Source organism: Rhipicephalus sanguineus, chromosome 3, assembly GCF_013339695.2.
Source record: "Rhipicephalus sanguineus isolate Rsan-2018 chromosome 3, BIME_Rsan_1.4, whole genome shotgun sequence".
In the NCBI taxonomy this organism is placed as follows: Eukaryota; Metazoa; Arthropoda; class Arachnida; order Ixodida; family Ixodidae; genus Rhipicephalus; species Rhipicephalus sanguineus.
In genome coordinates this window covers 148,146,878-148,167,853 of record NC_051178.1, presented here as the reverse complement: position 1 = coordinate 148,167,853, position 20,976 = coordinate 148,146,878, and the positions used below count along the sequence as shown (strand labels likewise).

Genomic DNA, 20,976 nt, shown 5'->3' with positions numbered 1-20,976 from the left:
GTGTTAAAATAAAATAAAGGTTGAAGTTGCATACAAAAATCCTCGATGTGTAGTATTGCAGAGCAGATGAAGGCTTGCATGGAGTCACATTTTTGCTAATGCGAGTATTAAGTGTCTTAACAATCGTCTTGCAGGAGAGAGAGACATTCAAAGTGCGACTGCGCATCACATATAATCAGTATATGCATCATCGCGAGACAGAAACTGATTACCGTGCAGTTACTTTGCGCTGACGTTCCTCTTTATGTAAACGTCGGTGTGTACTTAACATGCCTACCTCATGTACATGCGGGAACTGGTCTGTTGATCCCTGTGGGTGCCCCCGGGCGTCGGCAAGCTTGCATTTTCACAGCCGTGTACGTGGAGGGTCGGGGCTGGTGCATTTCGGATTGTGATGGATGCATGCATTTTATGAGTTGCTGCCAAACACTTTACACAGTTGAAGTGGCATTGAACATAATCCTTTTGAGCAAGAGTGCTCAGACATAAGTACACGAAACATCTTATATGCAAGTCGTGATGTTTAACCCATATATGCCTAGTGTCCTACATATAGGACGCTTCTTTGATGCGGTCTAACATCGCTATTGCTTTAGCTGATGACTAGCGTCGCTTACAGCACATCAAGCAGGCCTCATTCTCAACGTGTGCAAGCCTAGACATTGCTTGTTTTTCATGCTGCCACGTGCCAACCGCTTTCTCCGGGCAAACATGTGCTTTTTGTGAAAGTCGTCATGGAGAGGAAGAAGTGCACGTGAAATGCCAACCGCTTTCTCTGGGCAAATGCGTGCTTTGTATGAAATATATCATGGAGAGGAAGAAGTGCAATGTCGGTGTGCACGTGAACCATTTCAAGGCTTACCACACCCGCACATAGCACCCCTAATTCCCTGTGTCCTATATGTATAGGACGGCTTGTAAAACATTGTTGCGTTTACCTGGCAGTAAATAAAGAACTTGTGCTTTCTTTTGAAAGTAGAAGTACACTTTTCGTGAAAAAAAAAATATTTGCTTTGTCATTGTTTTTTAGTTTGGGTATATATGGGTTAAATAACAGCGCCTTTGCAAGCAAACTGCAATGGTCAATGCAGACCTAAAACAAGGCTAACAATGCTCAAAACCACTGCAACGTAAACTAACAAGGTCTAAAATGGTATAAACTACAGATATAACAAAAAATAATCGCAATAATTTACCTAATATTCAGAAAAAACGCTTCTGAAACATCCGGCTGGTACCCGCGCCGTGCAAGAGAGGACACGGCCTTGGAAGTGCGTGATTGCCAAGAGATCGCTTGGTTGCCCGTGCTACGCAGCTCCTCATGTTTCACGGTTGTAGAGCTGCATCAAGCGCGGAATTTAGAACTACACCAAGACGGCGAATTGAACCTAAACGACGCATGCGCACAGTGATGTACCCACACAGCAAAGCAAGAGCGGCGCGCCCCAGCCCTGTAGCAGACGACGCGAAGCACCCTGCGCACCGCGGCCATCATGGACATGGCGGCCATAGAGTAACATACGAGTTAGAGTTCTACGCTATGGCGCGGCCACTTTGCGCCGTGTTCACCTTAAGAGTGGACGAGCCTGTACTTCGCCAAGAGTAAACTGTCTTTATTTACAGTCAATACAGGGGTCATGAACCACTTTTCCAAGTAATGATGTAATGACCTCAGTATCGGAGTTTACTGCCTCCCGAATCGATTGCCGCAAAAATTTCTCGAATCCGTCAAGAATCAGCGGATTACGGGGGTTTGGCGCACGCTCCGAGCGCTTTCTCTCTTTTCTCGTGCCGACGAGCGCACTGGAAGCTAGACAGGGAGGGATGGCATGGGGGAAAGAAGTTACGTCAGCGCGCGTCATGAAACGCGATCGCTCTCCCGCTGTGATTCGCTCGCGCGAGTGCGGCTACCGTGTACTGAGGAGTGCGGCGCCGGCAAGTGGCGGCACCCCGCGGCAAGAAGCGCATCTGATCCGAACGCCGCTCTCGATTTACGTCGGCTATCGGCCAATAAGCATGCTATTGATGCTATGTCTTGCGACGTAAACTGCCAGACGCCCCGCCCACCGACGAGAGTGAGAACCGGCCTCTGTTTGAAAAGAGGGCGCCTGGGGAAACGGCAACTTCGCGCTCCGCTTGTGGCCTTTACGCGGCGCGCACGACTGTACTATTTGGCAGAGCAGTTCATAGCCGTGTCAGCTTTCCGCAGGATGTGTTTTTTCAACACGCCCAAGGGGTGCTTCATGACCCCTTTAAAGAGGAGGACGAAGAGAGCTCGCAGGTAGAGTCGTAGAGTTATTACGTTGCACGCGCTAGGCGTACCTTAGTTTTCTGGTCACGCGAAACGGCGGAACGAAAAGCTTAAACAGTTCCGCTGTTAAAAGGCACTAAAGAGCACTTCAGCACCGTCGTTGCTTCGAAAACCAACTTGGAAAATGTTCATCCGAAAGTGAAGGATACAGACTAGTTCGTCGTCCGTTAGCTCAGAGTAGCCATAGTACACTCGCTGGGTTAGGCTGTTTAGCAGGCCGAAAAATTACATAATTAAAATATTCGGTGAAACTCCTACCACTCAACGCAGCGTTACCTGCTTTGCCGGTCCAATATTAGGATCACGGTGATTAGGATTGTGTGCCTACAATCGGCTACTACCACAGCACACTTCTACTAAAGGCAGTAGACGCGATGGAGGGGCTTTAACTTCTACCACGGTGTTATTATAAGTTGGTTATATAGTGTACTTTTTAGTACACTATAGTTGGTTACAATTTCGGTTTCGCTCATTTACCGTCATATCCGGTCTAGGTACACCATCAAACGAATGAAGACACAGAAGTCTGTCAGTTGGCAGTTTACAAAAAAAAAAACCAATTTCGATAATGCCTACGGATACACCTTGATTGCACCGACATCACTGTAGAAACGGCAGTTCTTTAAATAAGTTTATTTTTGTCAAGTTCGGCACTACGTCTACTTATTAGCAAGTTTCGTTTCGGATGCTTGTCACTTCCGTTTCGTGAAAGTGGCGCCTAATAAAACACATGCTAACTTCGCGAACCGGCAAATGTGAATATCCTGATTGCTGCGCACTTAAAATGTGAAATGATTAACAACGTGTTTCCAGGTGGCTACCACAGCATATGTACAAGCATTCCTTGGTACGGCTCAGTGTAGAGTGAAACTTTCTCAGTTAATCTATCCTCTACAGGCTTTCTGGCAGAAGGTCGACTGCACAAATGGAATTCAAGCACCCAGACTCTCTAACAGCGCTTTCAGCAATAAGAGAAATACAAGAAGGCTCAACACAAGTAACTGAACACCACGATGAACAAACGTCTCGCTACAGGAAGATCTTGGACAGTATTCTTACTTCTTTATTGAACGATACCGAAAAAGGTGAGCTGGCTATGTGAAACTTGATGTATTGCGTTGCGTACGCGTAGAATAACTGCCCGTCACTTAAGGAGTCTTTTCACGCCTGAGCGCATCGATAGATGCATTAACGGATACGTACAAACGTGCCTAAGGTTGCTGGTTTAATTCCTGGCCGCAGTGCCCGCATTCTGTAGCGTCGACACGCGAAAGCATTGGTGCTCGGGGTTTATCAACCAATCTAACGACCACCTCTGCAGTATCTTTCGTATTTCCAGTGTTACTTTGGGATGTGGATACCAATGTTAATAAAAAAATCAATGTGTGAGTCAAGTTGTGTTTTTCCTGGCGCGTTCGCAGATGCAGAGCAGACGCGTCCGGTTTTAGAACGTTTGCTCGAATGCGTCCAACACTGCGCCCAAGCGTTACCTGTACTGTTCCTGCCACAGGAAAGCAGCGAGCCAGGCGCCGCTGAACAGTGTGCCTTGCGTAAGTGGTTCTTGTCGCATTCAAGAAATTGTGACAGTACGTAACCGAAGTTACGGTTCACGTAATAACGTAAAAGTTTATCCTTTTCTACACTCCCTGTCACCTTCGGTCTTCCCTTTCCCGAATAAAACAATTGATTTATGTGTGTAACCTGCCGTGTTGTTCACAGAATAGGCACTACATATATAGAACTTTGTTGTGCCATTTACTCTCACATCGTGTAAATAGTACAGTCGCGCTCAATATGACTTGAAACACGGGATTTCGTGGCTTCACAACCTCCAAGATCACCCATGGCTTCCACTAGCTCTTATTTCCATGACTAAATGCTGTCCCCTCGCTTGGGGATGATGCCAAACAAGAAAATATAATTTACTATAGAAATGAGAGGAAGTTGAATCCATCAACATTCTTTGAGCACATGAGGCCATGTGCGCTCCCATGTTTTGAGTCATTGAGTGCAATTCTGTGTACATGCAACCACTTGGCTTCACTCATGCTCGCCTGTCCTCACTTCAGCAGTGCTAATGCTTACAGTCATGCAAAGCCATTCATATTTTGCAGCTCTAAATTGCACACGTGTCTTCTGGCAGTTGGTGTTAATCTGCGTGCATTCTCAATATCTGCATTACTCTGATTGGAACTCCCAGTACGACAGTTGTTTTATTTTGCTTCACCTGAAGGTCGTGGGATCGAATCCTGGCCATGGCAGCCGCATTTCGATGGAAGCAAAATGCTAGAGGCCTGTGTACTTAGATTTATGTGCACGTCAATAATCGCCAGACGGCCAAAATTTCCAAAATCCTCCACTATGGCGTTCCTGATAATCATATCGTGGTTTTGGGACGTAAAACCCCGACTATTATTATTAAATTTTTTCTTCACTTGAATTACACAATTGTTTTCTTCACTTCAGTGCATTATGTAGGTGTAGTTAGTGATAAATTGAAGAATAAATAATAGTGTACTGGCCAGTTTATACCAAGATTACCGGTGTAAAAGGCATTTTCTAGCTCTCTCACCAAATTTACTTCAAATACTTGATGGGAACTTGTTTATTTACAACTTTCACGCAGCAAAATCACTGAAAAAGGTTAAAGTCAAGCCTCGTTACAGTAAAGTTGCATCTGGCATGAAAGTAGCTCCATTATACGTTTAAATGTTCATTAGCATCACTGTGTAAAAACATGACTGTATATTGGAAAGCCGGCTTCTGAAAATGCTCTTCTTAAGCTGCTCACATTTCATTGGTTCATCTAATTGGTATTGTATAAATTGTAACAGTAGATCATGAACTATTTTATATGGCAACCAATGTGAACATTCCTGTCAGCTTTCGCAGTATTGCTCCAAGCATATAAAGTAAGGCATAACGTCTGCTTTTATCACCTGCGTTCTCACCTGCTTTGTCCCATCTCTCAGGCTTCAGCGAAAGTCTTATTGGAAGGCTTCTCGTTCTCCTCAGCATACCTGGTCTTGGTGAGCTCTCTGGGCACTGCTGCCGTGTCATTGAATCACTTCTGACCTTGTACAAGCGTCACAACATGAGACTGCTGCATCAATTTCTGGACAACCTACTCGAAGTTTTTGTTGGTGAGCCTTCTTGCATTCACTTTTGGACAGCATACCCGGTGAAAAGCGCAACTACCTCCTTGCTGCAGTTGCTCACTTACAGCAATAAGGTAGAAACAGAGTTGGTATCGATGGATACTCAAAATACCAGCGTAAAAACAATGGAATGCACTGAGAACTAGCTTCTGTGTCCTGCTGATGTTGTGTGGTCTATTCTTGGCTGAAGCAGCCATGTTGGAACAAGGGCATGAGGCTGAAAGTTAAATGGTATGTTATGTTAGGCATGTGCTAAGGAATCTGAAATAGCCGAAATATATTCCCAAGCCCTCCATTGTGACATGCATCTTAACCCATTGTGCAGTTTTGGGATGTGTGAGGACAACCTGCATTTAATCTAGATAGAATTGCTTGAAAACTGGACAACTTTCCAAAAAGTATTTATTTAGGCACTCTCTAGCTTTGGATTTTGTTACATCCAATTTTGTGAGATGGATGTGTTCAGTATTGTTTTCTTGATCGATTTAGCAAGACTTCTCGTGGCTTTTGCTTTATACTAGACAGTTGTTCAACAGAGACATTTTTATATCTAAAAAATTTGCTTGCAATCCTTAATGATGCAATTCTTGCCATATCTATGTTGTACCTGTAGTACATGTCCACCGTAGCAACAGAATATGAACATAGCTTCCAGTAACAATTCTTGCTTGGTGTTAGGTTTATGTGCATGTGTTTGTGTGTGCGTGTTTGTACTTTCCTGTTTTTTTACAATTTTTTTCCCTTCCTTCCTCTTTACGCAGATGTCTACCAATTCTGTGTACTGAATAGTGGTACTGAAATGGCCACTTGTCACTTTGGTGTCACCCTTTCATTTGCTGGCCAACAAAATGTGAAAAAATCGAAGGCTGAACAAGGGAGCATCTACATATCTCTACCGGACGGTGGCTGTGCTCTGCTGCTTTCACTCATGTGAGTATTGCTGCACCACATGACAGTAGGCACGGCAGTTCTCAGTGTTGCTCACCCAGATACTGTAATGTACTTTGTTATCATGATGATACTAAGAAAAATGGTGCACTTTTGCTTAAAGGACGAGGCAATGACAGTGATAGCAAGGTATATTGGAATATCAATCAGGTCAAGGTTTCTATTTTTATGGACATTTAGAATGCAGGCAATATTTAATAACTTTAAACGGGCAAGGTGCCATGTGCTGTGGGGGTGCAACTAATGGGCATTAGGACTGCCAGCAGGTAGAACCAAGCGTGCCTTCTCCGAACGTCACTCTTCCATGCCTCCATCCTTTACGATCTCACTTTGCCACACCTCAGGATTTAAGCAGATCACGTGACCTCCGTATGTAGGGACGCAACAAAACAACACACATCAAGGTACCAGGACTCTTGACTTGCCATCGCTGTAACCCACAGCAAGCATGGCCTCCAACACTTGGCATCCAGACCATGCATGCATTTTCGCACCCAGGACTGAGTTGTGGTAGTAGCAACTGCGGCAATGCGGACATGCCTTGAGTGTCCCTGTGATGGCCACCATAATAATACAGTCAGAGGCATGTTGGAACTTTTTCGCAGAAGGGGCACAATGGGGGGGGGGGGGGGGGTGGGGGGGGGGGAGGCTACTTATGCATCTGGTTGAACTTATGGTGAAAAAAAAAAGACACCATGTTCAGTCTTTCACACATAGTGCCATGTATTGTAACATTGTCTGCCTAGTCAGATGTTAACATAATGTACATGTACAAAAAAAGAAAACAGCGCTAACAAGCTATTCTGTTGGCGTAAAAATAAATGCCATCTGCATATAATGCCATCCATTTGGGGCATAAACTCCCAGCAATTATTATTAATACATGGTGTCCATGGCCAGGAGCCAGCTCTCGTTCTCAGGTTGAGATCTCTAGTCTTTCAGAACAGACATTGACATAATTTTCACTGATCTGAAAGCGGATAATTTACGCTCATGATGCAAGCACGTAACCACTGATGTTAATTTTTCACTCTGGGGAAATGATCGGTATAACTGCAGGGATCAATTGCTTCGTGTTTTTGTGGGTGCAACATAGAAATTGGTTGAAAATTGCCTAAGAGTTTTGGTGACTGACGAAAAATATTTAGTGTCTTCTAAGTTGCTGAATGTACAGTACTCACGGATTCAAATGAGACATCAATTTTTTTTAGTACAACTGGTATGCACAATTGCTGGATGTAACCATGTTATGTCGCGACGAATCTGGTCTCTAAAGATAAAGTAGGCTCTTATCTATGCGTTCAAGTCAAAATTACGCTGATATGACCCGAACTGAAGATGGTGGAAATGAAAGTATGTGCGTTACTTAGCCCTAAATTGTCCTGTTTCAATCCATGAGCACTGTACACTTATAAAATGAAAAAAAAAAGATAAAGATAAATAATCGCGATACGATGGCCAAAATGCGGCCAATGATGGGGCCGGTCTTAGGTGCGGACCAGCAACTGGCCTGCCGGTTGCTGGTTCGAACCTAAGACCGGCCCCCTGCCTAAAAAACCGGCCAGGTCAGTCTGTGATGTGATGCACTGCGCCCACTTAGTCATGCATCCACATGATGTAGCTTGTGTATGTTTCGTGTCTCTGTCACTACTTTTTCTTATATATCATGTAATTGTTTTACCTAGTCTTTTCTATTTTGCATTCTCTTGTATTCCTTGGGTATTCTTAAACACTCACATTTTTCCTAGTTATATGTACCCAGCATGGAATGTCTTGCAATGAAATGGCAGAGTTGATAGGAATTGGAATCCCTATCAGATAACCTGCCCCTTGTGTCATGCGGCTTGTATTTAATTGCCACCTGACGAGATGCCATGGATTTAATTAATGCAGGAAATGGTGTGTACGTTTTTTATAGAAATTATTTATTGTTTTGCATGCTTGTCAGGGGTTTTTGTGGGGCAGTTGTTGCAAACGGGATTTGAGTTCATAGAGCATACCCTTGTGACATTTTTGCAGGAAGCTTTTGGTGTTCTTAGCTGATGACATGGTAGCATTTGGAAGCAATCGCAGACTCGGACGGGACAGGCTTGTTCGCTCCCTTTGCGGCCTTCTGAGCGCAGACAACGGTGAACTTGTGGAGGTGTGTACCTTCTTTGCCACATTAAAAAAAGTTGTGGCAGTAGGACAGCAGGAGACTAACTCAGAGTATTAGTTATTACATGTTAAGATTATCTCAACGCAGAATACTAGTACAGTGTTGATAATTAAAAAAGTTTGCTATACTCGCGGACAACTTTTCTTGGCAATGAAGGGAAGGCTACGGGGGCGCAGCTACTGCACACGTACTGCTCCGCGAAGTAGTCCAGTACGGCGCGCGTTTCGAATTTTGTTTTTGTTTGTGAACCTTCCGTTCCTCCTGTGATGGCCATTTGATTATTCGAGCGGCCGTCACAGGCTTACACAGCCATTTGTTAGTGAAATTCGTCACAAGCTCCCTCGGCGAGTCGTCGGGAAAGCTGGAGGGTGACGAGTGCTCACCCGAAGACGAAGACGCCATTTTGACTGCGAGGTGCACGTAAAAGGTGCGACGTTTTCACAGGTGCAAAAACGCGAAATGACACTGCATAAAGCAAAACAAATATAAATATCTCTTTGGTGCGCGCTGACCCTCTCTTCAAACAGTGCCCCGTAGAAAATAAAACAATTTTTTTTTTAATTCTCACGCAGAAAACACGGACACAGTTGTGGGACTATAATCTTCAGCGGTAGCACACGCATAGTTCTGCTCTCTAGCCTTCCCTTCATTGCCAAGAAAAGTTGTCCGAGAGTATAGTAGTCTCCTGCGGGGTTGAAATGTGGCCCTTGCAAGAGCACTCATAAGTGTCTGTTCATGTGATAGGTTTGCACTTGCATGCAAATTCAGGAGAAAAAGAATACTCGTTGATTGGCACACCTTTGAGCGCCTCACCATGAAGGATTGATTTTGCATGCCTTCTGACATTTTACAGTTGTCAAATTTCAGATTTTTTAGAGCTTATTTATGATAGTCACATTAACGCCAACAGTCTTATTATTTTTGTTCGCACATATTTTGACGAAAAATTTACCCCAAAAATACACAAAAGCAGTCACTAATTTTTCAGAGCCTGATTCTTCAAAACCAGTAGATTATACAAACTTACCCGCACAGCCGTCACACAATGTTTTAGAAACAATGTATATTGGAAGCCAAAATTTTAGCAGTCGTTATGGGAGTGCTAGTGTTTTGTGAATACATTTCATGAAACATTTGTGGCACAGGTCATTTTTTGCAGCGATTTATATCAGAGTGCACATTTATCATCACTATGTATCAGAGTAGTCGAGTCTTCTGAGCATAATTGTGATACCTTCTCACTTTCTAATGTTTTTTTTTTTTTTTTTGCTGTATTACACGTTTGATAAGCAGTTAATATTTTGAGTCATGAAACAATTTTTTTTAATTTCTTGCAAGTTTTAGATATTACTATTGGTATTACTATTAGATTTTGCCTTGCTATCGGGTAATGCCACACAAGCCATGTTAGGATTAGGCACCATTCTAAACTCAATATTTACGTGTATAATTGAATAGTGCATAAGCAGAGGATTATTATTATTATTATTATTATTATTATTATTATTATTATTATTATTATTATTATTATTATTATTATTATTATTATTATTATTATTATTATTATTATTATTATTATTACATTACTAGTGCTTTTTCATGAAGTTCTAAGGATGGCAAGCTTGGGTTGATCAGCCCTGTTATGGCTTGGTGAGTGCAGTGGAGTCCGACATGCTGGTTCTGCTGAAATAAAAATAGCTCAGGTTAAAAGTTAGATTAATCATTCCCTGGAAATGCTGCTGCTCATTGTCTGCATATTTTTTTTTTCTTTTTACATGCAGGCCAGTCTTGAAGCTTTGAGTGCTTTTCTTAAGCAGTATTACCCCCTGACGGAGAACACTGAGACGGAAGTCCTCCTGAGCGTTACGTGGCTCATGCACTGCATATCAACAGGTAGCATAACCTTAACGTAAGTAAATATGGAGGATTAAGTGCACCATTTCTCGCGCTTTGCTGTCTTTAATCGGAATGGGACGAATACGCTGTTTGTGCTACGGCTGTTGTGGTCGTGGGTAAAGTTTGGTTAACCGCTGTTGATGCTAAAGGGCACCTATTACTATGACAGCACTTAAATGATCAAAGTTAAGAGCTTGGAACGGGGGTTTCTTTTGGTGTTTTTCCTTTCGTGGCAATATGCTGCAACCTGCAGTACTCTGCCGTGATCTATAGATCGCATAATTATCATGGGATGGGGTTAGAATATGCACCATTTTACTACAACAGCACTTAAAGGGGTCATGAATCACTTTTCCAAGTAATGATCTAATGACCTCAGTATCGGAGTTTACTGCCTCCCGAATCGATTGCCGCAAAAATTTCTCGAATCCGTCAAGAATTAGTGGAGTTACGGGGTTTGGGCGCACGCTCTCAGCGCTTTCTCTCTTTTCTCGTGCCGACGAGTGCACTGGAAGCTACACAGGGAGGTATGGCACGGGGGAAAGAAGTTACGTCAGTGCGCTTCATGAAACACGATCGCTCTCCCGTTGTGATTCGCGTGCGCAAGCGCGGCTACCGTGTACTGAGGAGTGCAGCGCCGGCAAGTGGCGCCACCCCGTGGCAAGAAGCGCATCTGATCCGAACGCCGCTCTGGATTTACGTCGGCTATCGGCCAATGAGGATGCTATGTCTTTTGCGACGCGGCGATGCAGTTCGCGACGTCAATCCGCAGACGCCCCGCCCACCGTCGAGAGTGAGAACTGGCCTCTGTTTGAAAAGAGGGCGGCTGCGAAAACAGCAACTTTGCGTTCCGCTTGTACCCTTTACGCGGCGCGCACGACTGCAATATTTGGCTGAGCAGTTCATAGCCGTGTCAGCTTTCCGCAGGATGTGTTTTTTCAACAAGCCCAAGGGGTGCTTCATGACCCCTTTAAGAACACATCATACTGTCATCGCCATGCCCGTGTGGTCATCGTGCAGTTGCTGTTGTCATTGTCATGCTGCTGTTACGGTCTTCGTCGTTTCGGTCATTGGTGCATACGTTTTGAAGAGAATTGCAGTTTAATCACTACATTTACAGCAGGAATCAAAGCTCATTTTCTTTAGAGCTGCCCTCTAGTTTGTAACTTCTGTTGCTCTTGGACATTTATGCTGAAGCACAGGAACAAATATGGAGGTGCCTGGGAAATTGTGCTTAACAAATATTATTTCCTTTACCTTAACCACATTTACTGTAAAAATTGTCTTGTGAGCTCTTCTGCATACCTTCTTTGAGTGTTTCGTACTGAGAATCATTTTGTCTTTGTTTTTTATGCTCTCGCGTGATAGATCTTCTGGAACAGATCGCTTGGTAGACTTCTTGAAGACTGTGGCAAACATCCAGGTATCTCCAGGTGCTTCAGAAGAGGTCCTGCTGGGATTAGCTAAGGTCTGCAGCAATATTTACAGGACTCTATATGATACTTGCTGCATGCTTGAAATGCTGGCATTGTTTGCATACATGTGTGGATTGCATTATATGCATTGCATTTTGTGCATTGTAATAAATGAAGAAATCAGTCAATCAGTTAACTCTTGAGGTGCATCTTCAAGACACTGAGAACCTGTCAGCAGTTAAGACGATCAAGTGCCTCCTGACTGAGCATGCTACAAGCACATTTCTTGCTGAAAAACAAACAAACAAAGGTTTTGTTACCCTGTAAAAATCACTGTATTTCTCTTGTGAAACCCACCTCAAGCATAATTCACACTTCTCATTCATGAACTAGGAATAATTACAGTAATCTCTATTTCTTTTCTCTCTAGGTCATGCAGAACTTGCAGAAACATCCAAATCTCCTCGGTGCCTCTGCACAATTGTTTAGCAAAATTTCTACAGACTCTGGCTACTGTCCACCCCTGGACTCCGTGTTGCTAGAGTTGCGAGAAAACCTGAGTCCGTTACTGGAGGCTGCAGACACCAACATTGTATGTGCTTCTTGAAAGCTTTCCCTTGATAATGCACTTTTGCATAGTGGGAATGAACAGGCATTATTCGAGGTTTAGATGAGTATGGTCGCAGGTCCAACGGAGAGTTAGAATCAGGCTTCTCCTCAAGCTGGCCGGCGGTGAAAATGCCGCCCACCACTCTGGTTCAGTGCCCACCACTCTGGTTCACCAGCCACCGCTTTCGATAAACCACCCGTTGCTCCAATTGACTCCTCTGAAGCACACGCCTGAAGGACCAATAAATATCAACTGTGCACACCCAATGCCACAAAACCGTGCCTCCCGCTACCTGGTTATATAAAAAATAATATGAACCGGTGGGGCCTTGCGGTTTCAAAGATCGCCAACTCTAGTGCCAGCTCTAGAATACAAGTGCCCTTGCTTCCGTTTTCAATGTGCGTCATAGATACCAGAAATTAAATGTGAGTGTGTGTCGAAAATGGGAAGTTTGAAAACTTGAAATTCCTAAATTTCATAACTCCCCCCGCCTCCCCCCCCCTCCCACGCTTTCAAGGTGTCCACCCCCAAAAATATTTCTGGGGAGTACCCTTGTTGGAATCCATGTGATGCGCAGCTTGTTCATTCTGACTAGGTCGCAGCAGCAATGAATTACATGAATACAGTCGTCTAGCCTGTAAGTGTGAGCTATCCGCATCACAAGGACAAAGGTGATGTGTGAAGCTTGTTAAGGGGATAATGTTTGAGAGATGTGTGCACATAAAAGTATGACACTCGGCTGAAAATTTTGACATCCCCAATCGCCAACTAAATTTACTCTGGACATATGGTACACTGGTAGAATGAACCCTGCTTAACTAAAAGTCTAACTTTTATCAATTATTTATTTATTGTGCCTCCCTTAATACGCACCTACTTAAGCTTGCGTGACCGAATCTAGTCTGAATCAGCTAAGTGGAAAACAAATTCTTCGCTGTGGAGCAAAAAAAAACCTGCTCCAGAATGACCAATGCACTTCACTAGGGGTGTGCGAATATTCGAAATTTCGAATATTTTTCGAATTGTGTTTGCTATTCGATTCGATTCGCACTGAAATTTTACTATTCGAACTATTCGAACTTCCCTAAGACAAATGCAGTCAACGTCCGGTTGAAAGTGACCCCTTCAGATTTTTAATATGCTTCACCTCATTACACCCTCGTATTGCAGCAAAGCTGCCTTTCAAGCTCCGTTACGGTCGAACTTAGTCAAGAGACAAAGTCCAGTTGGAAGTGGTCCCTAGATTTTTCAATATGCTTCACCTAATCACACCGCCGTATTGCGGCAAAGCTGCCTTTCAAGGTCCGTTACGGTCGAACTTAGCCAAGAGACAGTCAACGTCTGTTTGGAAGTGGTCTCTAGATTTTCAATATGCTTCACCTCCTCACACCGCCGTATTGCGGCAAAGCTGCCTTTCAAGGTCCGTTACGGTCGAACTTAGCCAAGAGACAGTCAACGTCTGTTTGGAAGTGGTCCTTAGAGTTTCAGTATGCTTCACCTCATCACACCCCCGTATTGCGGCAAAGCTGCCTTTGAAACTCCGCTACAGTCGCAAATGTATTAACTCAAGTAAACGCCGATTCCAACATGAAGGTGAAAGATGTGGCAGAGTTGGGGGCTCAATTAATGCTGTTTTGGACTTGAAATTTGGGCAAGAAGTTCGAAAAATAGGACGCCGAAGCTTTTTAGCATCCAAAAATTCAGATGCTCTTACATATCAAAGTCTACGAGGCAGATTTGGAACTCCGGACTTGAAGGGAACATACTCTTGTCTGCCACATCAGTTGGGCTTCCACAGAAGTTGAAAGAGGAGGAGAGGCTGAGGAAATGGCATCTCTGCCTACCACGTGTAAAGTGTTGTCGGCAACACTTTGGTTGCACCTAATCATGTACATAAATACCATTCGGCCTCTACATTTTGTCATTCTTGATAAGAAAGACAACTATGAAATATGACCCCACCAGCGCTTCATCAACCTAGCGAAAAGAAACACTTTCATGTTGCTATCTCACAAGAACATACTTAGGGATTCTCTGCAACTTTTTCTGTAATTTCACTTCAAATTATTCGAAAAATGTTTGAGAAATATTCGAAAATTATTCGAAATTATTCGATTCGATTCGCACTCAATCTTTACTATTCGAATTCGCTTCGCACCCAAAATTTTGCTATTCGCACAGCTCTACACTTCACCTATAGTTTCCACTGTTGTACAATTCACTACCAAAATGCACTGTTTGTTGTAGGTTTCAAGTAAAACCTATGTTGGTGTCCTGGTAATGGAAGTTGGCAAAGCTCTTGCCAAATTGGAAAGTGAAGAAGAAAATGTGCGGTATGTGCTTGTTTTCTACATGTCCTAGTCTTCGCAGCCAGTGCAAAAATGTGTAATTTAGTGTGTGAACAACGTTATTTGCTCAGGTATTCTCTCATCACGAAGACATTGCGGGACAGCTTTGTTGGAATCAAATTGGACAGGCTCCTGTATATACAGGTATGTCCATCATCGCTCAAAGTTCTCAAGGAATTTCACTGCGGTTCTACTTCGTCAGTTTTAGTGTACCTAAACTTCTGTACACGGACTAGCTGAAGAATTCAACTAGTAAACTATGCTTGCTATTTAGGGCATACAGGTTACATTCAGGGGCGTAGCCACGTTAGGGCCCACCCGGGCCCGTGCCCCGCCCGAAATTTTTTTTTTGCCATAGCATACAGAGCAGAAAATGACACTCGACCACATCTGCCTGCTCGTCCCCACTACAGATTAAGGAGGTGCCCCCCCCCCCGAAAAAAATTTCTGCCTACGCCCCTGGTTACATTTACCAACCATCACCTGTTCTTCGAGTGCATTGTGTTGAAGTAACGTGTGCATGGCATTGAATGTGTAGTGTAGGCTACTTCTAAAAGAAACACCCCATTGTGCAACTCTGCCGGCACACTGTATTCAGATACAACTTAAAAACCAAGATATCTGAAGCGTGGCAGCCAATTGCTTCCGCGACTAAAAAAATAGTCTCACTCATGTATTCGGTGATGTCTCCAAAAGAGGGGTCACAGCCATGTGGCTTATGACGTCGGCCTAGAGCATGTGCTCAATGGTGAAGGCTCAAGTGCATCCGTTGTTGAGGTGAAACTGCTGCTGCCTTCTAATGTTGTACCCGACTTTGGCTGCAACGGCCAGCTGAAGTTATGTACCTACATTAGTAGGGAATGTTGAAAGGTGCTGTTTCCGCCAACCACAGGTCATGTGTTGCAATGCTGGCTGATCGCACTCTTTCCAGAGGGACAAATTTGCATATGCTCTACATACACAAGCTCTTTTTGAACTATGGGCAACACTGTAAAACTGAGATGCACTAGGGTGGCAGCTATCGAGAACACAAGGGATCATTGTACCTTGCTTAATCTGTTCCTTTTTTTTCCAGGACACTAGTCTTGAGAGTCTGAAGAAGGTGGCTGTCTGCTTAGAAGCTCTGCAGATGGCTGTGCTTCAGTTGCTGCAACCGTCTGCTCTGTAGGTCTCTCTTTTGTGTCTGTTGAGGAGGCGTTTTTATTTTCGCACAAATCTTTTGCCTTGATGTTGGCCTGTTAGCTTGAGCCACCCATGATATCACATAAAAAAAAACCACTTTGGTCACTGTGTCACTGTTGCCACATACTCTTTCGACAAATCCCTGATAGAACATGTTTATCTTGAGCGTGTCTACGGCAAAACTGTCTCAAGTGGTGTTCCTGCGTACTTATTGTACTCATCTGCCGAAAGTCATTTTCACAGGGGCATGTGACGTTCTACAGTGGGTAATGAAGTTGCCTCCATATATCATTTTTTCTACACTATTGTCCAAACCCAGGGAATGCCAATCTAGACAGATAAATTCGGGCTTGTGACGAGAAGCTTTTCTTTATGTAGTCTGCAGAGAATTCTAGCGACTTTAGCTACTCTTGTATCGGCAGTTGCCAGTAAGCTATAAATATAGCTCATGAGCAGCAAAGGCCATTGCAAAGCTAATTTCACCGCGGGACTTGTTTTTGCCTGGCAAAATGTTGCAGGTGAAGTCAAGTTTCATGTTTCTTTTTTTCGGGTGTGTGCTGCTATCACTAAAAATCTAATCATGTATAGTTCACATCCACCGATAGATTACACCAGACAACATTTCAACCTTCGAATGTGTATAGCACGAGGGCTAGTTCGGAAAATCGCACGTTTTTTTCTCTTTCTCACCCAGCTCCAAGTTGCAAAATGAAGCAAAGGCTACAGCAGCTGAAAAAGCAACCATGCGCGTGCAGCTTAACATCAGCAGCGAGCGGATGGTGCTGGCTCTGCTCAAGGACGCCCTTGAGTGTCGCTTGGATGATGAGCTGCTGTGTGAAGTGTTCCACATTCTTGTGCTCCTCCTGAGATGTCAAGGTAATGGGAAATCTCGCTCAGCACTTTGTGAGTGATTGTCTCTGGCAGTAGCTTTAGTATGAAAGAAGTTCCAGGGCTCTCTTTGCTGTCACCTGCACTTACATTGGTATTGTAGTGAAGTAAGTTGTTCGTAAAATAACGGCGGAATAAAACGACGGACGAACACAAGGAGACACACTCTTTTTTTGCGCTGTTATTTTACGATCATGAACAGCCGACTAGCCCGATTTACCGTCATTGTGAAGTAAGATGCGCTGAAAAAAAACTGTACAATATGCTACCACTACCTAGTTCAACATGCTGGTCAAAGCCTAAAGCTAAATCCTCCATTTCCTAACGCATAGACTTGTGCGAATATTCGAGCACTTCGAATATTCGAACGAATAATACAGTATTCGAATTCGCTTCGAGTCGAATTTAAATTATTGAAAATTCCGAAGTATTCGAAATGAACGAATTAGTATATTAGTCCGCGTATGACCCCCCCTGTAAAGGTGGTTTCACTGTAGTGGAGGGGTGCTGTACCGTGAATACACCTTTCTAGGGAAAATCCGCACTGTCCGCTTGTAACCTCCTGTAAAGGTAGTTTCACTGCAGTGGAAGGGTGCTGTACAGTGAATACACCTTTCCAGGAAAAATCCGCACTGCCACGAAGCCCCACTTTAAGGTTAAATGAACATATTCCCTCACATCGATTCATCATTTTTTTAAGTTTAAAAACTTGTTATACCGGCTTATATGCTCCAAGTATAGTAAATTTCAAAACGTAACATATTATCATTTGCATTCTACCGAAAGCCAAATCCTGCTACTATTAAAAGTTGCTTCCACTTCCTTTGAACCAAAAAGAATGACATTTGCACATGCCTTGTTACAATTTAAAAAAAATGTTGTGCAGGTTGGTTGGGTCATGACAAATATGCTCACTTTTCTTTATAATATGTGATATATACTATTCGAATTCGGTTCGAAATTATTCGACCAAAATCACTATTCGCTTCGAATTCGCTTCTAACCTAAAATTTACTATTCGCACAAGCCTACTAACGTAGCTTTGCTCTTCATGATTTTGATAAAGGTGCAGTGACAGGTTGTGAATAGAATATTTTTGGGGAATGACTAATCTTAATGGGCTATCTTGAAGGTGCGCTGTTTTACATAGAGTCATGCACAACATGTCATGTTTTATGTTTGCTCATCTCTGCGTAATTGTCACCATAGCAGGAAAAATTGTGTGTGCTTTGTCCCTGCTAAAGCAGCTTCAAGCATTCAATATTAGTTTATGACAGCTTTATGTTAGTACTGATAATTGTGAAATATTATATGCACTACACAATGACTTCAAGGAGTCCTTATGGCACATGCTCCTGTAACACTTTATACAGCAAGATTGTATTTGTGTTTGCTTATCTGTAAAGACAATATCTTTTTAGTTTGAGGATATCTCTATTAATGACAGGTAGTGTGACTTAGTGTCTAGTATAAGAAATGAGGACTACATATTTCTATATGTTGTAGAAGTTGATTGATGTTCCACTGCAGAGCCTTTTTCTTTCCTCACATATCTTTCAGAAGTGCCAAGTGCAAGTGATCTCCTCGGTTTCTTTCCTGCCATCGCAGTAGCATGGAACACCCGATTTGTAAGTTTGCTTCTTCTGTTGATTTAGCATCGGGACAGTTGCCAACATTAAAAGTTAGTTCCCATAGCGCGTTTTTGTAATGTGCCGCAGAAGGCATGCCCATAGTGGTGACCCAAAGGCATTCAGCTGCAAAGCACTAGGTCACAGGCTCATTTGCTAGCCATGGTGGCCATATTCTGATGGGAGCAAAGTAAAAAAACATGCTTATTTACTTTGATTTATGGGCTCATCAAGGAGTCCTAGATGGTCAAAAATAACCTGTGGCCTCCCGCCACTACAGCATCTTTCATAGCCTGCTTGCTTGGGGACGTTAAATGCTTTAGTTTAATTTGTAATCTTAACCTGGCATGTCCCCTGTAGAGAGGAGAGTCAAAAGGGCATCGAAAGGGTGTAGTTAGTGGCTGTTCATGTTTTCTTTTTTGCACTATGTATGAAAAGGAGACAGAAAAACAGACAAACGAATGGTGCAAAGTTTGCACGTAATTTGTTTGTTTATATCTTTATGCTTGCCACAAGAGAATATGAAAAGAGGGGGACTGCCAGGTGGGGAAGAGAATTAGAGGACCTGGATACAGATATCATTAAGCAATCACTGCACGATTTGTGTAGGAAGAATGAGCATCACTTTAGTAGTGTGCATTTGATCGTGGCTGTAGTCTGTGTTTGGTCTTTACTCTTGTCCTAGACCAATAGGGCCGACAATACTAAATGAAATGAATGAATGTTGCAACTAGAAATATTAGGCGGGCATAATGGAGTCGGTGGTAATATAGCAGAATATAAAAGAGCAGTAGACATTGAAATCTGTACTTAAGTTTAATATCTTCGGTTGCTTTGCTATCCTACAAGGGATGTATTTTGGCACCGAGTTGGTGCTATTGTAAAAAGCCCCTTGAATAATGTTAAAAAATGCAAACTGGCTAGCGATAATAACCGTCTTCTACAAAGCAGCAACATTTTAGTATCATATTTAATCACTGCAATGCTTGGTTATGCTGCCATTCCAAGCGAAGGCATCTATATGCACTCAAGTATGTATGTCGTAGTACTGTTCCCAAGATTGTGTGATGACGCACCTGTTGCTTGCTGCAGCACAAGCGATAACCGCTGCATCTACATATTGCTGTCATGAGCCATTGCGAGGGAAGCATATCGTTTGTACGCGGAACGTTAGAGCGCACTGTAATGACGGCACACAATGGGGCCATGTGACATTTCTGCTGTAATATTTTTGTATTTCGTGGGTATCTGTAGTAAGCAGAAAAATACTCATAATTAGTAAATAGAAAGTTAGAAACTGCCTAATCGGTCGTTTTGCAAACCAATCTACAACTTGCTTATTGGAATTTTTCTTGCCTAGCTTCATTGCTTCAAAAGTTGGTTAATCATTCCTGCCTAATTAAACAACTAAGCAGAACGCAAAGATAGTGTCACTTACTCCATGCAGTAGTCAACAACATGAATTTGGCCACGTCATTATAGAGTGCGTCAACATATTTTTAAATTCTGGCTAGAGTTAGGTGGGGCATCTTCTACTACTAATGACGATTCTTTGTTGCACTGATGCAGAAAAGTGTACTTGCTTGCGCTAATCTGATCTGATCTAATCTAATTTGATCTTACGTTAATCTCGGGCTCTACCATTATTTTGCTTTCGTTAATTTTGGACCACTTGATGCTGCAAGTTCTGCTCCTATCTGCATTACAGGGACGGGTGCCTGGCCTTGAGTCTTCAAATACAAAGCTTCAGTTCGAAGGAAAAGGATCTGACAACTTACTTTGTGCAAGTCTAACAGTGGCCAGCTTTTTGCCACGTGGAACATTCAACGTGGAGCCCTTGCTGAGCCATGCTTTTGTACGTACTTTTCAGCTGCCTCCTACCTGTTAGTGTGAACTCTGCAATCATGTGCGATTTGAGCATGTTTATGGGGAGATCTTACACATTTGATCACGTACGATATGTCTTCAAAGGTTTGTGTTATGCGCAGTTCCAGTTGCTTTCTGTTCATTAATTTGAACTCATCTGACAGAGCATGATGAAGTCACATTAAGTGAGCATTCCACTCTTATTGTTTTGTATGTTTCAATCAAGAACTGGCGGAACGCCATCACGTTCCCGCCCCGTCTCGGGCGTCGCCTATGGTAGCGGCTGCTAGGGTGTCCTCCCTGCATCCCCCGGCGGCTTAAACTCCTCAGGACCGATGAATAAAAGTTCTTGACTGACTGTTTCAATAAAATATAATTCAAAAAAGTGGCTATCTAATGAAAACTGAGAATAGGCCATGAATACAAATGCTCTGCAGTCACCATATAGGTTGTAGAGGTACCAGTGGCAGTGCATGCAAAAGCCAGCTCAAGTTAATTTCATGCATCTACAGTTCATTTCGCACTGGGCTGTGCTGTAAATTTTGAGTTAGGTTAGGTTAGGTTAAGT

The 20,976-nt window shown here is 43.1% G+C and overlaps 1 protein-coding gene across 1 annotated transcript in view; it reads left to right on the top strand.

The window, feature by feature from the left end:
* The first annotated feature begins 2,762 nt into the window (after positions 1–2,762).
* The window catches only part of LOC119387427 (serine/threonine-protein kinase ATR), a 90,267-nt gene continuing 72,053 nt past the window's right edge, over positions 2,763–20,976 (top strand). Inside the window, exons 1-14 of the mRNA XM_037654820.2 lie at positions 2,763–3,396; positions 3,733–3,861; positions 5,284–5,454; positions 6,231–6,399; positions 8,437–8,560; positions 10,357–10,484; positions 11,840–11,939; positions 12,317–12,478; positions 14,744–14,829; positions 14,916–14,988; positions 15,920–16,008; positions 16,721–16,902; positions 18,475–18,542; positions 20,251–20,397. Of these exons, the coding sequence (XP_037510748.1) occupies positions 3,237–3,396; positions 3,733–3,861; positions 5,284–5,454; positions 6,231–6,399; positions 8,437–8,560; positions 10,357–10,484; positions 11,840–11,939; positions 12,317–12,478; positions 14,744–14,829; positions 14,916–14,988; positions 15,920–16,008; positions 16,721–16,902; positions 18,475–18,542; positions 20,251–20,397 (1,788 nt within the window). The 5' untranslated portion in view covers positions 2,763–3,236. The remainder of the gene's footprint in view (positions 3,397–3,732; positions 3,862–5,283; positions 5,455–6,230; positions 6,400–8,436; positions 8,561–10,356; positions 10,485–11,839; positions 11,940–12,316; positions 12,479–14,743; positions 14,830–14,915; positions 14,989–15,919; positions 16,009–16,720; positions 16,903–18,474; positions 18,543–20,250; positions 20,398–20,976) is intronic.